Source organism: Leuresthes tenuis, unplaced genomic scaffold (genome assembly GCF_036924035.1).
Source record: "Leuresthes tenuis unplaced genomic scaffold, fLeuTen1.0.hap1 SCAF_12, whole genome shotgun sequence".
NCBI classification, from domain to species: domain Eukaryota; kingdom Metazoa; phylum Chordata; class Actinopteri; order Atheriniformes; family Atherinopsidae; genus Leuresthes; species Leuresthes tenuis.
Window position 1 is genome coordinate 31257492 of NW_027325366.1, and position 18842 is coordinate 31276333.

General features: G+C 42.2%; 1 protein-coding gene across 6 annotated transcripts in view; it reads left to right on the top strand.

Moving 5' to 3' along the window:
- The window catches only part of sema5ba (sema domain, seven thrombospondin repeats (type 1 and type 1-like), transmembrane domain (TM) and short cytoplasmic domain, (semaphorin) 5Ba), a 172020-nt gene that overhangs the window by 76065 nt on the left and 77113 nt on the right, over positions 1-18842 (top strand). For all 6 annotated transcript variants that reach the window (XM_072397550.1, XM_072397553.1, XM_072397552.1 and 3 more), the window contains exons 4-5: positions 14715-14814; positions 15160-15205. In XM_072397550.1, coding sequence (XP_072253651.1) covers positions 14715-14814; positions 15160-15205 — 146 coding nt within the window. The remainder of the gene's footprint in view (positions 1-14714; positions 14815-15159; positions 15206-18842) is intronic.

Here is an 18842-nt window from a genome sequence, read left to right on the forward strand (position 1 = left end):
TTAATTTTCTTTTCATGGCAGCATTTCACAGAGATGATGAATCGATGTCTTATATCTGTAAGGTCAACGTCATTGTGACATCATGATGTTCTGCAGAGTGCTTTTTGAGATCATAGCTATGGAGAAACCGAAGGGTCACAACTTTAAGAACTTTAAGAAGGCTGTGACGACTGATTTTACAGTAAAAGCTGAACTGTGAATACGAGTCGGCTTGAGAGGGACTGTGAATCCTGCACAGGACAGGAGTGGTGATGGGAACCATCGGACCACTCTGTCCACTTCACTTTGGCATCAACAACATTCCTCCCCACCTCAAACACGTCTGACTGCATGCTTGTATCTGCTGTTCCAGACTGTGTGCCAGTGTTTCGTGTCAACACCGCAGTGCAGGAACACAGCACTGGAATCACGTAACCTCCACCCACAGGCACTGTACGAGCCGCCAGCTCATGATTTAGATGGATGATATTGGCTCAGAGCACGAGACTGCAGGCCTGATAAGAGCATGGCATGAGGGCAGCAACTGGGGCGCTTTGAGTCTAGATATGGAGTCTGTTTTTCTGAATTTATGGAGATGTTGTGGATTACGCTATGAGGCTGAAAAAGTTTACAAGCAATGGGGTCAGCTTGGTTTGAAAGAGAAGCTGCAGCCTCATGGCACCCAGAGCTGCTCTATCTGTAAGTGCAATGGAATATTTCACAGGGGAGCCTGTGTGGAAAAGTAACGGCTGGTAGTGAGACCTTTGGCTCGGGTTTCACTACGTTCCTCAGACTAGAGGAGGAGTTGTCTGATGGATTTAATTGCTTCACATTATGGGTCAATAGTTCAGCTCAAATCCCTGTCATGTTCTGCTAAGGACGAGCAGGGAAAACCTTTTTTCCATTTCCTTTTCATGCCCCATCTCGTCTCTTCTTCTCTGTCATTCCCCTCCTTCCTGAGCTCTTCCTCTTATACTCTCCCTCTTGCTTTCCTCCTTCACTTTCTCTTCGTCTCCCCTTCCCATCGCCTCCTCTCGGCTGGTTCTTTTTCCTCTGTAATGGGCAGAAAAATGGGTGTGTTGTCGGAGCTCCACTTTTTCCAGAGTCTGGGTAGTCGCTCTGTCATTTGGCTGTCGCCTCGCCTTCTGAAGGGCTCTTGAAGAGCACACACGTTACTCTGTTTGCCACAAATTTCTGATCTTGTTTGGCATTCTCATTTATCTCCATTTCCCCCACTATTTCACCATTACAGTGATAGGTCTAATTGGAACTGTGATATCAGATCTGTGGGTGTGTCTCCAGCCATCGATCAGGCAGCTGAGGGGGGCTATGTTTAGCATGCTGCTGGGCCATTCGTTCCCCAACTGATGCTACGTCTGATGCAGCCGAAGAGATAGCAGCGAGATCAGAGAATAGAGTTATTGCCACTTTAATGGAAGAGTGGAAAACGGCACGAATTGCCCTCTTTACTTTCCAGTGTCCATGCTTTCTTCTGTCCTTTTAGTTTTTATAGCCTCTTGGAGCTTCAATCTTCCTCTCAGGCAGAGAATTATAGTCAGTCAGTGATGTTTGACAGTCTGCTAAGATTACACAGACACCAGGATAATTCAGATAGGGCTTTTTTTCTGTTCTTAGGTGTGCTATTTTAGTGTTTAAGAGGTTTTTAAAGTAACAAGACCACAATCATGGCAGCCTATTGAGTACAGTGAGAGTTTCAGGACTTTATGTTCCATGCACCAGTCATTAGTGCAGAAAAAAGATGAATTTAGAAAGCTAATACAAAGCTGATACAAAGCTGAGATTGTTGAAATATCAGTTGAAAATACATTATTATTGATCAGAAAGCTTTTGGTCCCAAAAAACCTGTCTGACGCCTACAGCTTCTGTTTAAAGAGCTTAGAAAACCCAAAGTTCAGGCTTTTCACCATCACCTTCTCTTGCCTAAATTGCTCCACTGAGGATCCGAGTTGCTGAGAAGTAGGAAAAAAATAATCATGATATTGAAAAGGTGATGTCTCCACACCGAGAGAATGCACTCTAATAGATTATACACAAGGTTTAAACACAAATGTGCCTGCGCAGTAGGAGAGGTGTCGTGGCTTATATTCCCTCTGAGTCACAACCAATTCAGCCAAATTCATTTGTAGCACATTTCATGTAGAAAACCATTCAAAGTGCTTTATAGAAAATAAAAGCATTAATTCCCTGACACTTGTAAATGGTTAATACCATCGAGTGAACTCTGAGAAAGTTGCTAAAAGTCACGATGAAATTAATATATAAAGAGCCGTACATTTGTGTCCATGTGAATTCACTAAATGGTGAGAAAGCTTGGTGTAGTCATGAGTCACTCTGACTTACTGAAAAGGCAACATGGCATCATCTTGGCACTCAAAATTATTTTCACAGTGTTGAAAACCGTAAAAATAAAGTAAAATTGTCATAGTTTCCCAATGAGTAAATGAAGCCAAGTCAACAGACGGTGACTGCAGTCTGCTGCTGTCTATAGACTAGGGCTGAGCGATTTTATCGATACTTTATCGATACCGCAATATATATCGATATTTTGTTTCCCGATAAAGTATCAATTTTTAAAAAAATGTTATATAAAGTGCATATCTCAGTGGTTTTGATGGCTTTTCTGTTTATAGAATGTAGGATTGCTGTAATTTATTGTTTGGGCTCCTTCTCAAAAATTAAAAAAGATGGTTTGTGATTAGAGAATTTGGATTTGTGTTTATGGTATTTAGCAAGTAAAAAAAGCAGGTCGATGATGTAATATTAACATAAACATGAGTCTGCGTACGCTGAAGACACGTTTATGACATGTTTGTTTCTGTTTGTCTGGCCGTGTTGTTCCGGTTCAAAGGTCAGACCATCAGTCCAATCAGCAACGATTCATGTGAAATTCACACTGTCCCTTTAAAATCTCTCAGAAAATGAATTAAATCTTATCGCATTGAATCGTATTAAATCGTATCGAATCGTTGGCTGAATGCCGTGTATCGTATCGTGAGATTAGTGTATCACTGAAGCCCTACCACAGACTAAAGAAATGTGTCCATTTGAAAGCATGACGATCCGTATCAGTGGATCGTCTCCAAAGTTAAATTCTGAACTTGTAAATCGGCCATAGAATCAGCCGGCGAATAGGATGCCCGGTGAAAATCAGTTGAAAGGTTATTAGGTCACATCCAATCGTATAAAAGCTGTGGTAGCATCTTTCTTACACCCCAAGATGCCGCTTGGTTACTGGTACAAAGAAAAACTCCTCATTACAGATCTCTACAGAAAATTCTAAAGCTAAGCATTTTTATCTAATTTTATCAAAAGTAAAAGGGTCGTTTCGCCATAAAATGTTTTAATATCTGGTTGTTTTTATCCATATTCAGGCACCACCAATAAGACACAATTTAAAAAAAAAAAGATATTTTCTGATCTATTGTTGAGAAATATTAGAAGCTCCACAGGGATGAAATCAACTATATGAAAGGAAGAGCCCTTAAGAATGAGCTGCATATGTGACCGACATCTCCAAGTTCCCCCTTAAGAGTCCTGGGAGAACATGCCCACAGTGGTCACTGTTTATGTAACTGACACAAATGTTCTTTCTGCAGAACAGGTCCCAAAATCCACCGACACATCTTGTTTTCACTGATATTATATCTGCTGATACCGCTGCTGATGCCAAATATCAGTTGAAAATGGAGGTTCCTGTTAAAGATGTCAAATGAAAGCAAGTAGAAGATGCTGTGCCACTAAAGCTGTTTGCTGAATGAATGCCCTTTAATCCACTGAAAATGTTTAGGAATCCTCTTTCACAGCCTGTTCCTCCTCTATAGTTTATAGTTTTTGCACCTTTTAAACATCAAAATGTTCGGCTCATTCTGAAGACATTTTGTATTATATGGACAGTCTGTGTTGAGGAGCTTTGGCCTCATATAATACAAAAGCCAGAGCCAGATTACCTAAATTCAAGCCCCTGGATTAACTTTCTAAAAGCAGTTATTGTAGTGCTCACTGTGGATGAGTCATTCATGGTCCAGCCAGCCTCCAATCATTTTTATCCTTTTTAGACAAACTTGAGGAAATGCTGAATGATGCAAAAACTGTGAAAAGGCAGAGATACCATGAATCATAGCAGAAACCTCCAGCATTTATGCTGTTTAAACAGCATAAACTCTGCAGGAGGAGAAGGCGTGTTCATACACGTCATTATGGCGCCCAAATGAGTGTTTTTATTCATGAAGATCCAGTTAGATTAAAACACATTTCAGTCCACTACGTTTTTTTGAAGCTATGATAAAGTGTGCTGGGATTATTTCCTCTTTTATTCACCGACTCGCTCGAACTGCAAGTACCAAATTGGCCTGTTTCACAGCTTTTTTTTCTATTCTCTCCTCATATTTCTGTCAGTTTTACAATGCAGCGAGAGAACAGTGAGCAGCTTTGGATGTCGCCTCACCTCTGGAAGGCAGGCAGAAAACCCTAACCTGGTCACGGACTCAGAGGCTATTAGCCTCCTGGCCCCAGCTGCTTCCTCCTGTGGCTGCTCATGCTCTGGACTCTGCACGATCTGTCTCTGCTCTGCACATAACCTGCAGACCCCTCTATTCGAGGGAAGGAGCACGGACGAGCTGTGCTCCGCTGAGGCACGGCAGCCTCTCTCCAACTATCACCCTCTGGAAGTCAGCCACAGAGAAAATCTAAATTGTAGGAGAGATAGGGGAAAGAACAGGAAGACTGGCATTCAAATGCTGGAGGTGATATAAAGAAGACCAAACAAAAACATATTTTATGGGACCGATAAGACTAAGTTGTGAAAAGATTGAAATCTACAGAGAAAGTTTTTCTCCTTCAGCTCTAAGCTAGCCTAAAGAAATGGAAAAGTGGCTTTTATAATGCTGATTTGCACAAATAAGTGCTTTATTGTAAATGGACATTGCATGTAAATGTGTGCATTGCAGGGCTGTTTCCCTCACATTTGTTGTTGTTTTTGCATTTCTAAATGTCAGCTGTGTCGGATGCATTCAGAACACTATGGGATGTGTGCTAATTGACACTGAAGGTGATCCTTCATTCACAGAATCACCTGCCAGCTGAGTGCAGCCAGCCTTCATGTGACCCGTTTTGTTAACAAACTGCCCTGAAGAAAGCCATTTTTAGCGTTGCCACTTTGCAGCAATCCTTATTTCCATTAACAGACATTGTGTTGCTGTGATTCCCCTGCAGGCAAATGATGGACGGCTACCTTTAGTGGAGTATTTGTCATTCACAGCTCATTAAGCAGAGGAGTGCTTGAGGGGAGAAAGCAACTAGATGCCTGATTATGATGGTAATGATAAAAGAAACTATGACAGAGTGCAGGATGTTATCAGGTGATCATGTGCTGTCACTCTGAAAGAGGAGAAAGTCAAAGTAATTTGATGAAATTCTCTTTTTTTTTTGGTGTTTACGTCCTCTGTCAGTGGTTTGTCCTCATCTACTTTAGTGGCTGCCGTTATTACATTACCACTGAAAAAATATCTCCTCCATCACATTGCATCAGTCAAGTAGGAACATCTCCATACAGAGCCATCATTTAGGAGACAGTCTGTGAAGTTTAATCAGCAGAGTTTGCCCTTCTGTGTTCTTACAGCAATGATCTTTAGCCAAACCCTAAGAAAATGAGGCTGTATAACCAGCCCAAAATCAAACATTTATGCCGATTTAGGAGCTCTTAACCCCCCCTCAGGGAAAAGCTCCTGTTCAGATAAACAGTCACCCTCTTACTAAAGGAAATAACACTTAGAGTGGTGCACTATTCATTACTCAAAATACAAAGTGTACAACTGAACCGTAAACTAACCGAGTAAATGTGATCCTCAGCTGCTGTAACATCAACACACGATCCAAACATCTACCGAAGCTTCCTCTCATGCACGCCACACTGCGAGCGTCACCATAAAAGGAGTTATTAGGATATTTTTGGCCTGGTTTGACGCTTCCTGGGTTGGAGAAGTGAGCAGTGCAGAAAAAAATTAATGAGATTTACATTTTTTCTAATATAACGAGCGTGATTCTGGCTAAATTTACCAAGCTGCTGTTGATAAGTTTGAACTTTTCATCTCTCTTTAACCAAACAGGAACCAGCTGGTGCCATGATGGGCTGTAATTGGATTAAATGAACAAGCATCTTCTGTTGTTTCTTAAATTGAGATATTTTTGGGTGCCTCTCTTTAACAGAATGGTACCGATCCTCACAGTCTATTTCATTTGGTTTTCACAGTCTGGGTCATTAAATGAAATGACTTTTACCTCGTTAATGGGGGCGGTGAGTTAACCCCACCAGCTGGAGGGGGTCTGTAATGTTCTCAAACTGAGGAGCCAAATTTAGGAATCCCGAGGTGGTCGTGATGCGTTGATCCAGAATAGGAAAACTACGACATTATGCAACGTGTCACGCAGAGGATCAACCGATGTGTTGTGACACATCTGCGTGGCTTTAAGGAACATAATGATGGCAGCTGCCACTGCTCATAAGGAGATGAAGGTATCTGGGGGAAAATCGATGTCTGCTCAGATGCTCAAGAGGATTATAGTCGTCCTCGCTTGTTTCAGCCTGCAAGGATACGGTTCTGATGCAGTGGTTTGTCCTGAGGGACTCTCAGTGAGGGCTTCAACATGTCTGTTTAAGGAGGAAACATCCTGGAAGTTAGAAAAGGAAATAGCTGAATATCTGGAAGAGCAGCGGCTGATCTGAGCCAGCACTTCAGCTCCTTCACATGTAAACACGGACGTTTGGGGCTCGGTGCTTGAGTGTTTTGGCATGGCTGAAGCAGCTTCTGGGGGTCTTACCGAGAGCCAGCAGGTGTCATCCTGAATTCTGGCCAAGACTCATGTTGAAGTGCTGCTGGGAATTGCATTTTTTGCTTTTTACATTCCCTGTGATCTGTATATTTCAGAGTGTGAAATGCTCTGTCTGGGTGGTACATTAAGTGTCCCAAACTGGTATGTAATCACACCCCCTATTATCAGATTCTGCTTGTTCCTTTGTTCCATATTTAATACGTATTATTATGGTAAATGCAACGTTGCTCTTCATAGCCAACGTCATCCTCCCAGCTCAGACACTGAGACGAGGTTTCTGCTTGCAGGAAAATGAGCCCAAGGGTCGAGTTTGAAGTGATTAGATGAAGCTAAGATTGGATCTTTATCAATGGATCTCGACTCCAACTGCAGGGACTCTCACGTTCCCTCAGGTTTAAAGCGATAACAGATCGGAACGTGTTCGAGCCGTGTGGTTTCTTGCGTTTCAGGTTATTTTATCTACATTTTTGTTGTGTTTTCATTTCCACAGCTTCATGATAAGATGGTATTTGCCAGATTTGATTGCTCTTCATCCAGACTCGGCCGTGTGGTGACTCACATTGGTGCATTTTCAAGAGAATGCTTAAAAAAAAACCTGTCGGAAGAGGGAAAGATTTTGATTTATGCCTGCCTGAGACGGATGTCTTCGTCCCTCTGGCGGTCATGGGCTAACACATTAATCCGTCTGCCTGCTGATTGCACGAGTGAAAGAAAAACGTGATCATTCATCAAGTCCACATTTAACCTCACGAGTCAAGCGTGAGGGAGAGAGGCTTTCATTTTGATCCTCCATCATTTCTCCCGTCTTTGCCCCATCACCCGGCCAGACAGTTATGAGGGGAGAGTTGGAGCAGGACTCATAAAAACACTTGTAAGCTAGAGGATAAATGTCATGTCTGGCTGTTGTTAGGTCCTTCTTAAAGGATAAACAAGCTCATGAGCTCATATGCGTGCTACTGAATGCTCCTTCCTAATTTTTTACAAGCTTTTTGAAGAAAGATTCGAGATGTGGGCAAATGTTTGTGCTTTTCAGTGTGAATTTCAAGTGAATTATCTTCCACATTAAACTCTCTGAACTGAGCACTAACAGCTCATGTTTTTACTGTTGGGAGCATTATGCCTCTATGGAAATTATTCTCTTGTTATCATTTTCTTCCCAGCACAGTCCGATTTTATGGTTCGTGTCCTATGGTCCATTTTAATGGTCTCATTTTATGGGGAGAATGATTCACTTTTTAACAGGCTGTCACTTTTTAATTTGTGGATGTTTTCCAGCATAAATTTAGGATATAATGCAAGGGGCCAGTCTTGAGTTTAGTTGGATGTGCTGGGTTTGATTTTTGTTGTTGCTTCAACATGCTATTTTCATGCTGTTCATAGAATGGAAAGCATTGGCTTTACAGTATTTAAAATGGTCCCATTAGTTCTTCAACGTTACACTGCTCACACAGTTTCACATTTCAGTGTTTGTTAATGCTGCACACGATGATCCCACAGGTTCCCTTACAGCAGGGATGTCCACCAGGGCCGCTGTCCTGCAGGTTTGATCAATTTATCAGTGCATCATTAGCAGGTTTGTGCAGAACTTAACTATCCATTTCATCTGAATCAGGTGTGTTGAAGCAGGGAAACATCTAAAACCTGCAGGACAGCGGCTCAATTAGCACAGTTTATAACCGGGTCAGCTGTCATTCATTCTTCCTGCTCTCTCGTTACAACCCTGCCTCTGTTATTTGGCTTTTTCTGTGACTCTGCTCATCAATAAGTGATCAGTTTCTCAGAGCTGTTTGACTTTGATTGGATTTCTTTACACTCACGATACGGTTACTTGCTCAGTTGACTCGAGTTTACGGTCAGAGTTCGACCTCGCTGCTCGATTAGACCACCGTCCTTCAGTCCTTCGATCACTTCGGTGAGTTATTGATTGAAGTACGTTTGATATTCTGTCATTCTAACGTTCTCTGTTGGAGATCACGTATGATCACAGCTTCATTCACTGCACAGATGTTGTCTTTAAGTCACTTGGATAGTGATTTGATTTGAATTTCAGGAAAATCAGGATTCTACTAAAACAAAGACAAAGTGTTGCTTAAAGCAACTGCGGGTTGATGAATAGACGTCTGGCAAAAGAAACAAGAAAACTATGTGAATGAGAGCAGCTTTATTGGGTGTTATCACTTTGGAGCGGTTCACCTTGGCCCAGCTTGTCTGGGTTTGAGATCTTTGATCCCGTATGATTTGGGTCAGATTAACTTGTCTGGTCTGACGACACAATAATCAGTCAGTATTCTCTATTGTAACATGAGCAATGATTATATTTGTGTCTCCCAACACATTTTTATTAAAGTTTGGCATTTAATCAGTACTAAAGGGCAGATATTTTATTTGCGACAGTATCTAAAATTTAACATCAGGGTTTATAGTAAATGACCACCACACTTTCCTATAAAGGGTGGTTTTACCAACTGGTACTCGACTACAGCTGGTCTAAACAGCTGCAGTAAAAGGCAGCTGTTTTCAGAGGGAGTAATTGCTCACATGGGAGCAGTAGCGTGCACTCTGTGACAGTCTCTTCTTCAGGACTGTACGCATAAAAGTTGGCTGAGGAACCAGTGTGAATGTAATAAAGGAGATGAGTTAAAATCCTGCCATCCTCCCTGCCAACACATTTATTTAACCCCTTTTAATGAACCATTCTGAGAACACTTTGAGCACACTGACCTTTCAGAAACTACTTAAACCCAAGGCTAAACTAAGGCTTTGTTTAAATTCTGAGTGAATTCTACATAAATTATGGTCCCTTATATAGATGACTCACTGGAGTATGGGGCAGACAGTGCTGATGGATTTTAGACAGTACTTCAATGCAGAGGTGCTTCATATTTGTGCACCAGACTGTATTGTATAAATAAACAAGTACAGGATAGGAAAACGCCAAATCTGAGGGTATGACGTGCTTTTGGCTGTGTTTTTGGCTGAAAATATGCTATAATTCACGTGTCTTTGCACTAACTTTTATGCAAATCACTTGTAATTCTTCTTTTGTCTTGACTGTACTGTGATCACAGGGACTGCAGCTGTCACTATATAATAATCTTCAACATACAGAATGAATTTTACCCACAAAGAGCGATAAAACGTCAGAACAAAACAACCGTTGGTGAACTGTAGCTAGAGGCACAGTGGTGCTAATGTGCTAATGTAGCAATAGCAATAATGTTACAATATATCCCTGACATGTTTATACTGAAAATATAAGTTTTTAAATATGACTTCTGTACACATTTAACTTTTTTTCTTCTCAAATCCTGCAGTTTAGGCAGAAATAGAGGCTCAGTTGTTAGCGATGGCTAGCAGTCGTTGGTGGTGGCTAGCAGTAGTTAGCGATGGCTAGCAGTAGTTAGCGGTGGCTAGCAGTCGTTAGCGGTGGCTAGCAGTAGTTAGCGATGGCTAGCAGTTGTTGGCGGTGGCTAGCAGTAGTTAGCGGTGGCTATTTTAATACTGACTAGCTTGTAGTGCATTATATAGTTAAGTAAAGAAATTTCAATAAGCGCTACAAAATGGCTGACTCTCTACATTGTGCACCATGAACACAGCCTGTCCACTAAGAACAGGAAAGCTTGCACTTGCTTTACTTGAACCACACAACTTTAGCTGGTAATAACTGTAGTTTCATTATGTCGTGGCCCTGACTCAGCTGGTAGATGGCTGCTTTCCAACTGGAATGTCAATGTTTATTGATGTGATTGTGGAGGGAAAAGACACTGCATACTGTATGTATATAAATATAGATATATATATATATGAATGACGACACATGTACAGTGCTTTTGAACCACATGTTTGCATTGCATGGCGTTCACGTCAGAACAGTCAAATAACTGATTTAGAACACTTTCAATCAACAGATTTGTATGCTAGAAACATTTTTACTGCTCCCCTTCACATGGATGTCACTGAGCACACTCGCTCATGATGGATTCTTTAAATCAGTCTCAGGTCTGTTTTCAGAAGATTGTGGCGGTAAAGGTAGCCTAAACTTTGCACCCCTCTCCTCTTTCTCTTCAGCTGTGGCCCCTGCAGTGATTAATCACACAGTGGTGCACAGATGGTCCCTCTCACCTGCTTGCACCGGCCTCAATACCAATCCTCCATGTTTGAGCTGGTCAAACCGATGCTTGAATCTAAGTAATAAAACCTGTATGTTCATACTATATTATAGATATTTATAGAAAGGCAAAAAGTAGGCCTCCTGCAGAGGGATTTGATTTATTATGTGATTAGCAGAGATTATATTCTGATAGTGAAAGTGTTTTAAAGGCTGTAGAGGCTCTACGTTCTCAGATTAGACTTGTTGTTGCTGGTGGATTTCTGGGAGATCTTTGGCAGCATTGCTTTGCATACACTGCCATTTAAAGATGTATCCAGAGGTTTTAATGACATTTATGTTGAGACTGTGAGGGCAGAACCTTCAGCTTGGCCTTTTCACGTAATTCACCATTTACTTTGATGTGTTTTGGATCATAATCCTGCTGTTAGAGGTCATCCTCCTTTCATCTTGAGCCGGCCATGTGATTTTTGCTTCTAGACTTATGTAATTATATTGTATATATTATATATATATGTTATATTATGGTTAACTCCTTCAGGCCCAATTGCGTCTCACAACTATAAAAGCTGGAGTAAAGTTCAACCTGACAGCAGCTGAATCAAACTAACCAATTCATATCCACATCTGGCAGATGGCTCTTATTTCTCCAAAGTCTGCTGGCACAAACTTTACTTGAATGCAGCATTTAAGTGTTTGTGTGTGTTTCTGTTCTGTCTCTGTGTGTCTTATCTGTATTCTAAATGAAGAGCACCATCCTGTACTGTAGCTGCAGCCTTCTGTCTTTTCATCATTCATCTGTCTAGTTATGCTTCCAGATGATGGAGCCATATGGGCCCCATCAATCCTGATATCCATCTCTTTGCATGGTGAGGAGTAGTTTGACTCTTGGTTGTGACTATTTCTATTACTGTGGGGTAGTTTTGCAGAGGAGTAGAGCCTTTTTTTTAGCTACTTTATGTTATCCTAAGGGTTTTTAATTTCTAATTTCTTCCTCCCAGTGAATATTTATCAATCGTGAGGCTAAATGTTCATGATTTTCGAAGGATGATGGGTGGTGTATTAAGCTGCCTTTTTTTTTGTTTTTAAAGTTAATGACAAACATCTATTTTGAATTATTTTGATATATCATTCGGTATAATAGAGAGTGTTATCAGGCTGGGACAGGAGTACAAAACTGTAACATTTGGTGGAAAATGGGAGACATGAAGTGGGGCAAAGGAAAAGGACACGGACCTTTTTAACAGGAGAAATTACCAAGATGATAAACGGAGATCCTTACGCTTGACCTGATTACTGACCCAGATAGGTTTCTCTTTTTATGTCGAGCAGAAATTAGGTGAGACCCTGTATGTAAAAGACAGCCTCGGTGTCAGCGGGATCCTCGCAGTATGGCCCATAAACGACCCCCTTTCACCCAAAAATCAACACAGTGTTGCGCACATCTTGGAAAGCGTGGATGGGAGAAGTGAACTATATGCAGGGTGAGTACCAGGAGATGGTGTTTGGTACTCACTCCATATGTAGCGTGGTCTTCCTCGGTGTCGCCCCCCCCCCTCTGCTTCAGCCTCCTGCATGGCAGACATTTACTCTGCTGCTTCAGGAAAGGAACATCCTCAGAAAAGGAAGACGTGGGACGTGTGTGTTTAGCTTTAAGGAAGAAGAGGAGAAAAATATTAAACAGAGCTTGCTGCTGTTCTTCATTCAGCTCGTCTCGCCATCTGGCGAGTGGGCGACTGGAGATTTCTCCTCGGCTAGCTTGTTTATTAGCACCGACTTGTGCCACATTCGTGTGCTTCTTGCTCTTTTCATGTTTGTCAAATGAAGGATGATTGAAATTCTTCGAGTCTGTACAAAATGCACCTGTTTTGTCTGCCAGATGTGGATGTGAGCAGCAAATCTTTCAGTGAGCTCGTCGTTAGCTTGAAGCCACTGCACAACTTTTCCGAAAAAATTCTTTTCTTCGGCTCTGGCTCCAGTTGGCGTTTCTTCGGTGGTGAAACGCCAAAGGAGCTGCTTAAATCTGTTGCTTTTTGGATATCTCTGACAGTAGTTGCCTTTCAACATGTGTACGGTTAGATGAGATGATCGGTCAGGTACGCAGAGGGCTGAGCGATTTTATCGATACCGCAATATATATATCGATATTTTGCTTCCTGATAAAGTATCGATTTTTCATCAGTTTTATTTTTTTTGCAAACTTTATTGAAAAGTCAGACGTTACAATTAGTGAAAACACAGAACTTTAACATAATACAAAACAGTGCCGGGGGGGGGTCACATTAAAGAAAACAGCGATAAATTAGTTCATAAAAATGTGCATAACGTGCATAGCTCAGTGGTAATATTCACAATAAAAACATGAGTCTGCGTACGCTGAAGACACGTTTGTGACATGTTTGTTTGTTTCTGTTTGTCTGGCGGTGTTTTCCTTCCGGTTCAAAGGTCGGACCACCGTCCAATCAGCAACGATTCATGTCAAATCCCACTGACCCTTTAAAATCTTTCAGAAAATGATGTGTATTAAATCGAATCGTATAAAATCGTATTGAATCGTTGGCTGAATGCCGTGTATCGTATCGTGAGATTAGTGTATCACTACAGCCCTAATCTGCACCCCCGACTATATATCTGTACCGGATAAAGCCTTTTACTCCAAAGGAAATCTCTTAATTTTCCCACTGGCTCAAGGACGCTGCGTTTTATTCTCCAAAATGAGAACAAATGAAAGCAACATTTATTTCACAAAAAGGAAACAGTTTTATATTTTATATATACGGATCCTGGTTTGTCTGCTTCACATGGTACAATATGTGGGCTCTTTTCCTTTAGTTGTTTCAGGGATTTTCATGTTTCTGTTGCATTTACGTCTGTTTTCCACATTTTTAGTTTTGATCACGTTGTATTTTTATTTAATTTAATTTAATTTGAACATTTCAGGGATTACGGATCCTGGTTTGTCTGCTTCACATGGTACAATATGTGGGCACTTTTCCTTTAGTTTTTTCAGGGATTTTCATGTTTCTGTTGCATTTACTTCTGTTTTCCACATTTTTAGTGTGTATTTTCATTTAATTTGTTCTCATCTAAATCTCTCATTAGAATTGTCATCCAACTGTTACCCAACTTTTTAAAAGTCAAGCTGGTCAAAGTAATCTCAGTCACCACAAAGTCCCTTTGCAGTATTCAAACGTCCATGTGGTGAAGTCCGAGTTCACACAAAGACTGAGGACAAAAAGCTATTTTCCTTCAATATTCAGTGTGACATTAAAAGCCCTCCAGAGCTGCTCCTCTGCTCTGCTGCTTGGACATTTTGATTTGTAAATGCTGGTTTGAAACGGTGCTGAGGATTCAGCCTCACGCACCACACAGAGCCGTATTTGTCCGAATGTCTGCTCATATCAGGATTTCTATGGTTGATGTGGGCCGGACAGCTTTGTTCCTCTCGGTAGGAGCCGGCATCACAGTGAAGGAGGCTTTTCCTTCACTACTGATTGCTCCGTTTTTCACCTCCACTGACGATCAGTGCACTGATCAGTCTTTTTAGCACAGATGAAATGATCCAGACAATAATAAAAGGGGAAAAAAGGAAGCTTTAAATGGCTTTTACTTGTTTTCTTCTGTTAACCATGTTAATTATGCACCCAGACTTGTGCATGAAATGCCTAAAAACTAGTTTTTCTGAGTCAGTAAACTGCGTTTCGTCTGTAAAAGTGACTGCTTTTATGCCTTGACATGTTTTAGCCCCTGATAACCTCTCTATCCTCCTGTCTCTCAGTGCTCAGCCCGTGGATTTCCTCCTTCTCCCACCCTGGCGTGAGAGACTACTCGCAGCTCACCCTTGACCTGACAAGGAATGAGCTTATTGTGGGTGCCAGGTAAGAAACTGTAAATCCACTCAGCTTTTCACCCCACAGAGCATATTACTGAGAATATGATACCCTTTCTGACTCACTCATTCTGCGCCGGCTTTCGGATAATGATGCTTCTAAAGTGCTCTGCCGAGGCCTTGCTGGACCAAGTTAAGCTTCGGATTTGGCAGGAGGAATGAAATTGGAAAAAATGCGTCATTCTTCAGTCGTGTGATTATGTGTGCATATATGTTCTGATAGGGTATGAGATCACCTTTAGCCGGAGTGAGAATCATTCAGGTTTAAATAAAACCCAAAACAATGAATCAACAGATGTCCCTCACCTTTTCTTGTCCCGTCTCCTTCTTCCAGAAACTACCTTTTCAGACTGGACCTCAGCAACATGTCTCTCATACAGGTAGGCAGGATTCCTCCCTCTTTGCATATTCTTTCATCTTGTCAGCTTTTGTTGTAACAGTCTCCTAAATAACAGAAGAAATATGACAATACTGCAGGTGCTCCTTTTGGATTATCTGTTTTTCTTATAAAAAACGTTGGATTTTCAGGAGCGAACGTCTTGTTTTGGTTGAGCCGATGTGTTTTATTCACTGCATTCACTGTGAGGAACGGGAGGTTTGGGCTGGGATATTTTATTCCAACATTAATACATATTATAGTTTCTTCTGCCTGAACAAACCACTTCTGGTCCTGCTGTATGTTCTTAGATGTCAAACTGAACAATTTCATGTTTCGGTACCAAAGGCAGCTGCTCTTCTAGCTCGATCCAACTCATTTATGTAAATAACATAATTCATCAGTCATTTTTTAGCTTGATGAGCAGCTGTAACACTTATTAATGAGGAATGACTTTGTTAAAGCTCTGAAAAGGCGATTTGACTGTTTCTATAAACTCGGGGTCAGAATGCAATCAGGTGAAAATAAATGGATTTATTTTTGCAGGCCAGCTCTGGTAAACTGAATCTGATTAGATGCTTTGGGAATAGTTAATCTAATGGAAATCTAACAGTTATTCGGGTCTCAACCTGCACCTTCCTTCATCGTTAACGAGACAAAAGCTTTCATCTAATTTCCAGAATTTAAGAAATGCAGATCCAGTCCTTGTTTGTGGCTTTTTCTTTGTGATCCGAGTCATTTTTTCTCATAAATTCATCACAAATTTCCAGCGTCTGCTACTTACTTTATTTATTTGGACCTACGCTGGCCCTAAAATGCTGTCATACAGATGTGATGTTATCATATAAAAAAGGACCTAAAATGTCATTTAATGTTTTGACTTTTAAAAAATTCCAGGAAATGGATCTCATAGATGGTTTAGTGGTAATTTGTCTTCTAATTTTATTGGAAACTGCATTTTTGCTGCTTTGGTCGTTATATTAAGACATCGCATCTCAATAAAACATAATGGGACACCTGAATCCGCCACTACCATCAGTTGTTCTGCCAGACAACTGTTACTGCTCAGCTAAAGAGGTTAAAATGTTACCACCAAATAAAACCGCTCGTGTGTGATATTAGATTTTAATCTAATCCATGTTAAAAGGCATCCGGTGGTGGTGGAAGAGACGTTTCAGAGGGGTCAACTGATCAAAAAACGAAGCAAAAAAACACCTGAGATGGTTGAAACAACTAAAATTAGGTGAAAAAAGTCCAACATCAGAAGAAATGTGGTCAGAAGAAACTCTTGAAAGACAGTAGAGCTCATGTCAGTGTTTAATGGTGTAAATATGAACATTTCCACACACACGTAATACAAAGACAGCTCCAGGTATTGTGACTAAATAGATCGAAATAGAAACTATTATGAGTGTTAGTGAGCATTTCCCTTGTTCAAGGATGATGGCTGCATCAGGGCTGGAGAAGAGGCCTTGTGCCGAGGTCAGCTGACTACCAGAGTGTACTGAATAATAAGGTTAATGGATTTTAAATTCCCTGATAATACAGCATATTCCAGGCTGACAATACCAGGATCCATCAGGTTCAAACTGAGAAAGAATAGTTCTGAGAACGTGAGACATCGTCTCCCATCATCGATACAAGATCTTCTGCAGAAAAAGATGCGACTATGGATGAAAATTAATGTTTCAGATCACATAAACTTATCGAGATGATGCCGCGGTCAAAGCTGACGACGTGCGTGTGTTATGAGGTGCGAATGGCGTTCGCCCTCTTCCTCACGGGCCCAGGTGTTTGCTGTCCGGCGCTCCACTTCCCGGTGACACCGGAATAACTCACAGACTTTTCCTTGCTTGTTTCTTGGTGGAGCTATTTATTGTGCCCCCTTTGCTCCCCACGTGTGTGTTCAGTGCCCAAATTACTACAGTCTGTACATATCTTTTTTACCAATCAAGCCCACATCAGCTCCAGATTTTACATCATTCCCAGCCATTTATCGTCCCCCTCTCCACCCATCTTTTCTCCATTTAAAGGGCTCCCTCTCTTAATTAAGCTCCTCCCCCATAATCATCAACCTCCGGGTAACAGGTGCTCCTTATCACCTGCAGCCGACATAGATTCCCCCCGATACACAGAAATACTCATACACAACCACCAACATAACAGAATTTAGATTAGCATCAGTGCCAGTGATGTCCCAGTCTCCATAATTATCCAACCCCAAACCCACAGACTAGTAGGTGTGCACCCCTAATAGCCTGCAGACTACAGATCAGGTCCTGGAAAATGAGGGAAACTTCGTCACAGCGTGTTTATGACTTCATCCATCCATCCATCATCTGCCGCTTATCCGGGGGTCGGGTCGCGGGGGCAGCAGCTTGAGCAGAGAAACCCAGACCTCCCTGTCCCCGGCCACTTCCTCCAGCTCCTCCGGGGGGACCCCGAGGCGTTCCCAGGCCAGCCGAGAGACATAGTCTCTCCAACGTGTCCTGGGTCTTCCCCGGGTCTCCTCCCAGTGGGACGGGCCCTGAACACCTCCCCAGGGAGGCCTCCAGGGGGCATCCTAACCAGATGCCACCTCATCTGACTCCTCTCAATGCGGAGGAGCAGCGGTTCTACTCCGAGCCCCTCCTGGATCACTGAGCTTCTCACCCTATCTCTAAGGGAGGCCCAGACACCCTGTGGAGGAAACCCATTTCGGCCGCTTGTATTCGCGATCTCGTTCTTTCGGTCTCTACCCACAGCTCGTGACCATCGGTGAGGATGGGAACGTAGACTGACCAGTAAATAGAGAGCTTCGCCTTCTGGCTCAGCTCCTTCTTCACCACGACGGGTCGGTGCAGAGCAACACTGCAGACGCCGCACCGATCCGCCGTCAATCTCACGCTCCATTCGTCCCTCACTGTGAACAAGACCCCGAGATACTTGAACTCCTCCACTTGGGGAAGGATCTCATTCCCGACCCGGAGAGAGCGTTCCACCCTTTTCCGGCTGAGGACCATAGTCTCGGATTTGGAGGTGCTGATTCTTATGACTTCATATTTACAGGAAACAATAAACTCATTCTCCATGTGGGAGCGGCTTTTATCACACTGCAGGTTGCAGTCGGTGTGTTCACATAGACGTGTGTTTGTGTCGTCCGCCTGAGGGTTTGTTAGCAGCCAACACTGCAGGAAAGTAGCTTCTGTGTTGCTGTGAGCTCTGGGCCGCAGGGTTGCTGTACGGTTGCATCACGCATCACAGATGACAAGCCCAGATCCTTCCTGGGACAGTGTAGTCTGAACCCGAGTATCACTGTCACCGAGTTAAGACAAGCAGTCAATATCGGCACACGGTGTCTGAGCCTCACATTGACTGTCTTCTGTTTGCCAAAATGTTCTTCGCACAAATGTAAGCACATATTCCGATGCTGCTGTTGTCATTTCTTGTGACTGCAGTAACTGTCGGTGAAGGTGGGGGGAACAAAACGTCTGTATTCTCCGAGCAAAGCCATGCTTTTGCATGTGAAAGACCATTAACTGCAAATCACGTCCTCCAACATCTGTATGAACACAGACTGCAGCTGAGATAAGTGAAATGTCTCCAGAAAGGGGGGGGGGGGGGGCAGTAATGCTGTGAACAGCCACTGTGTTATTTACTGA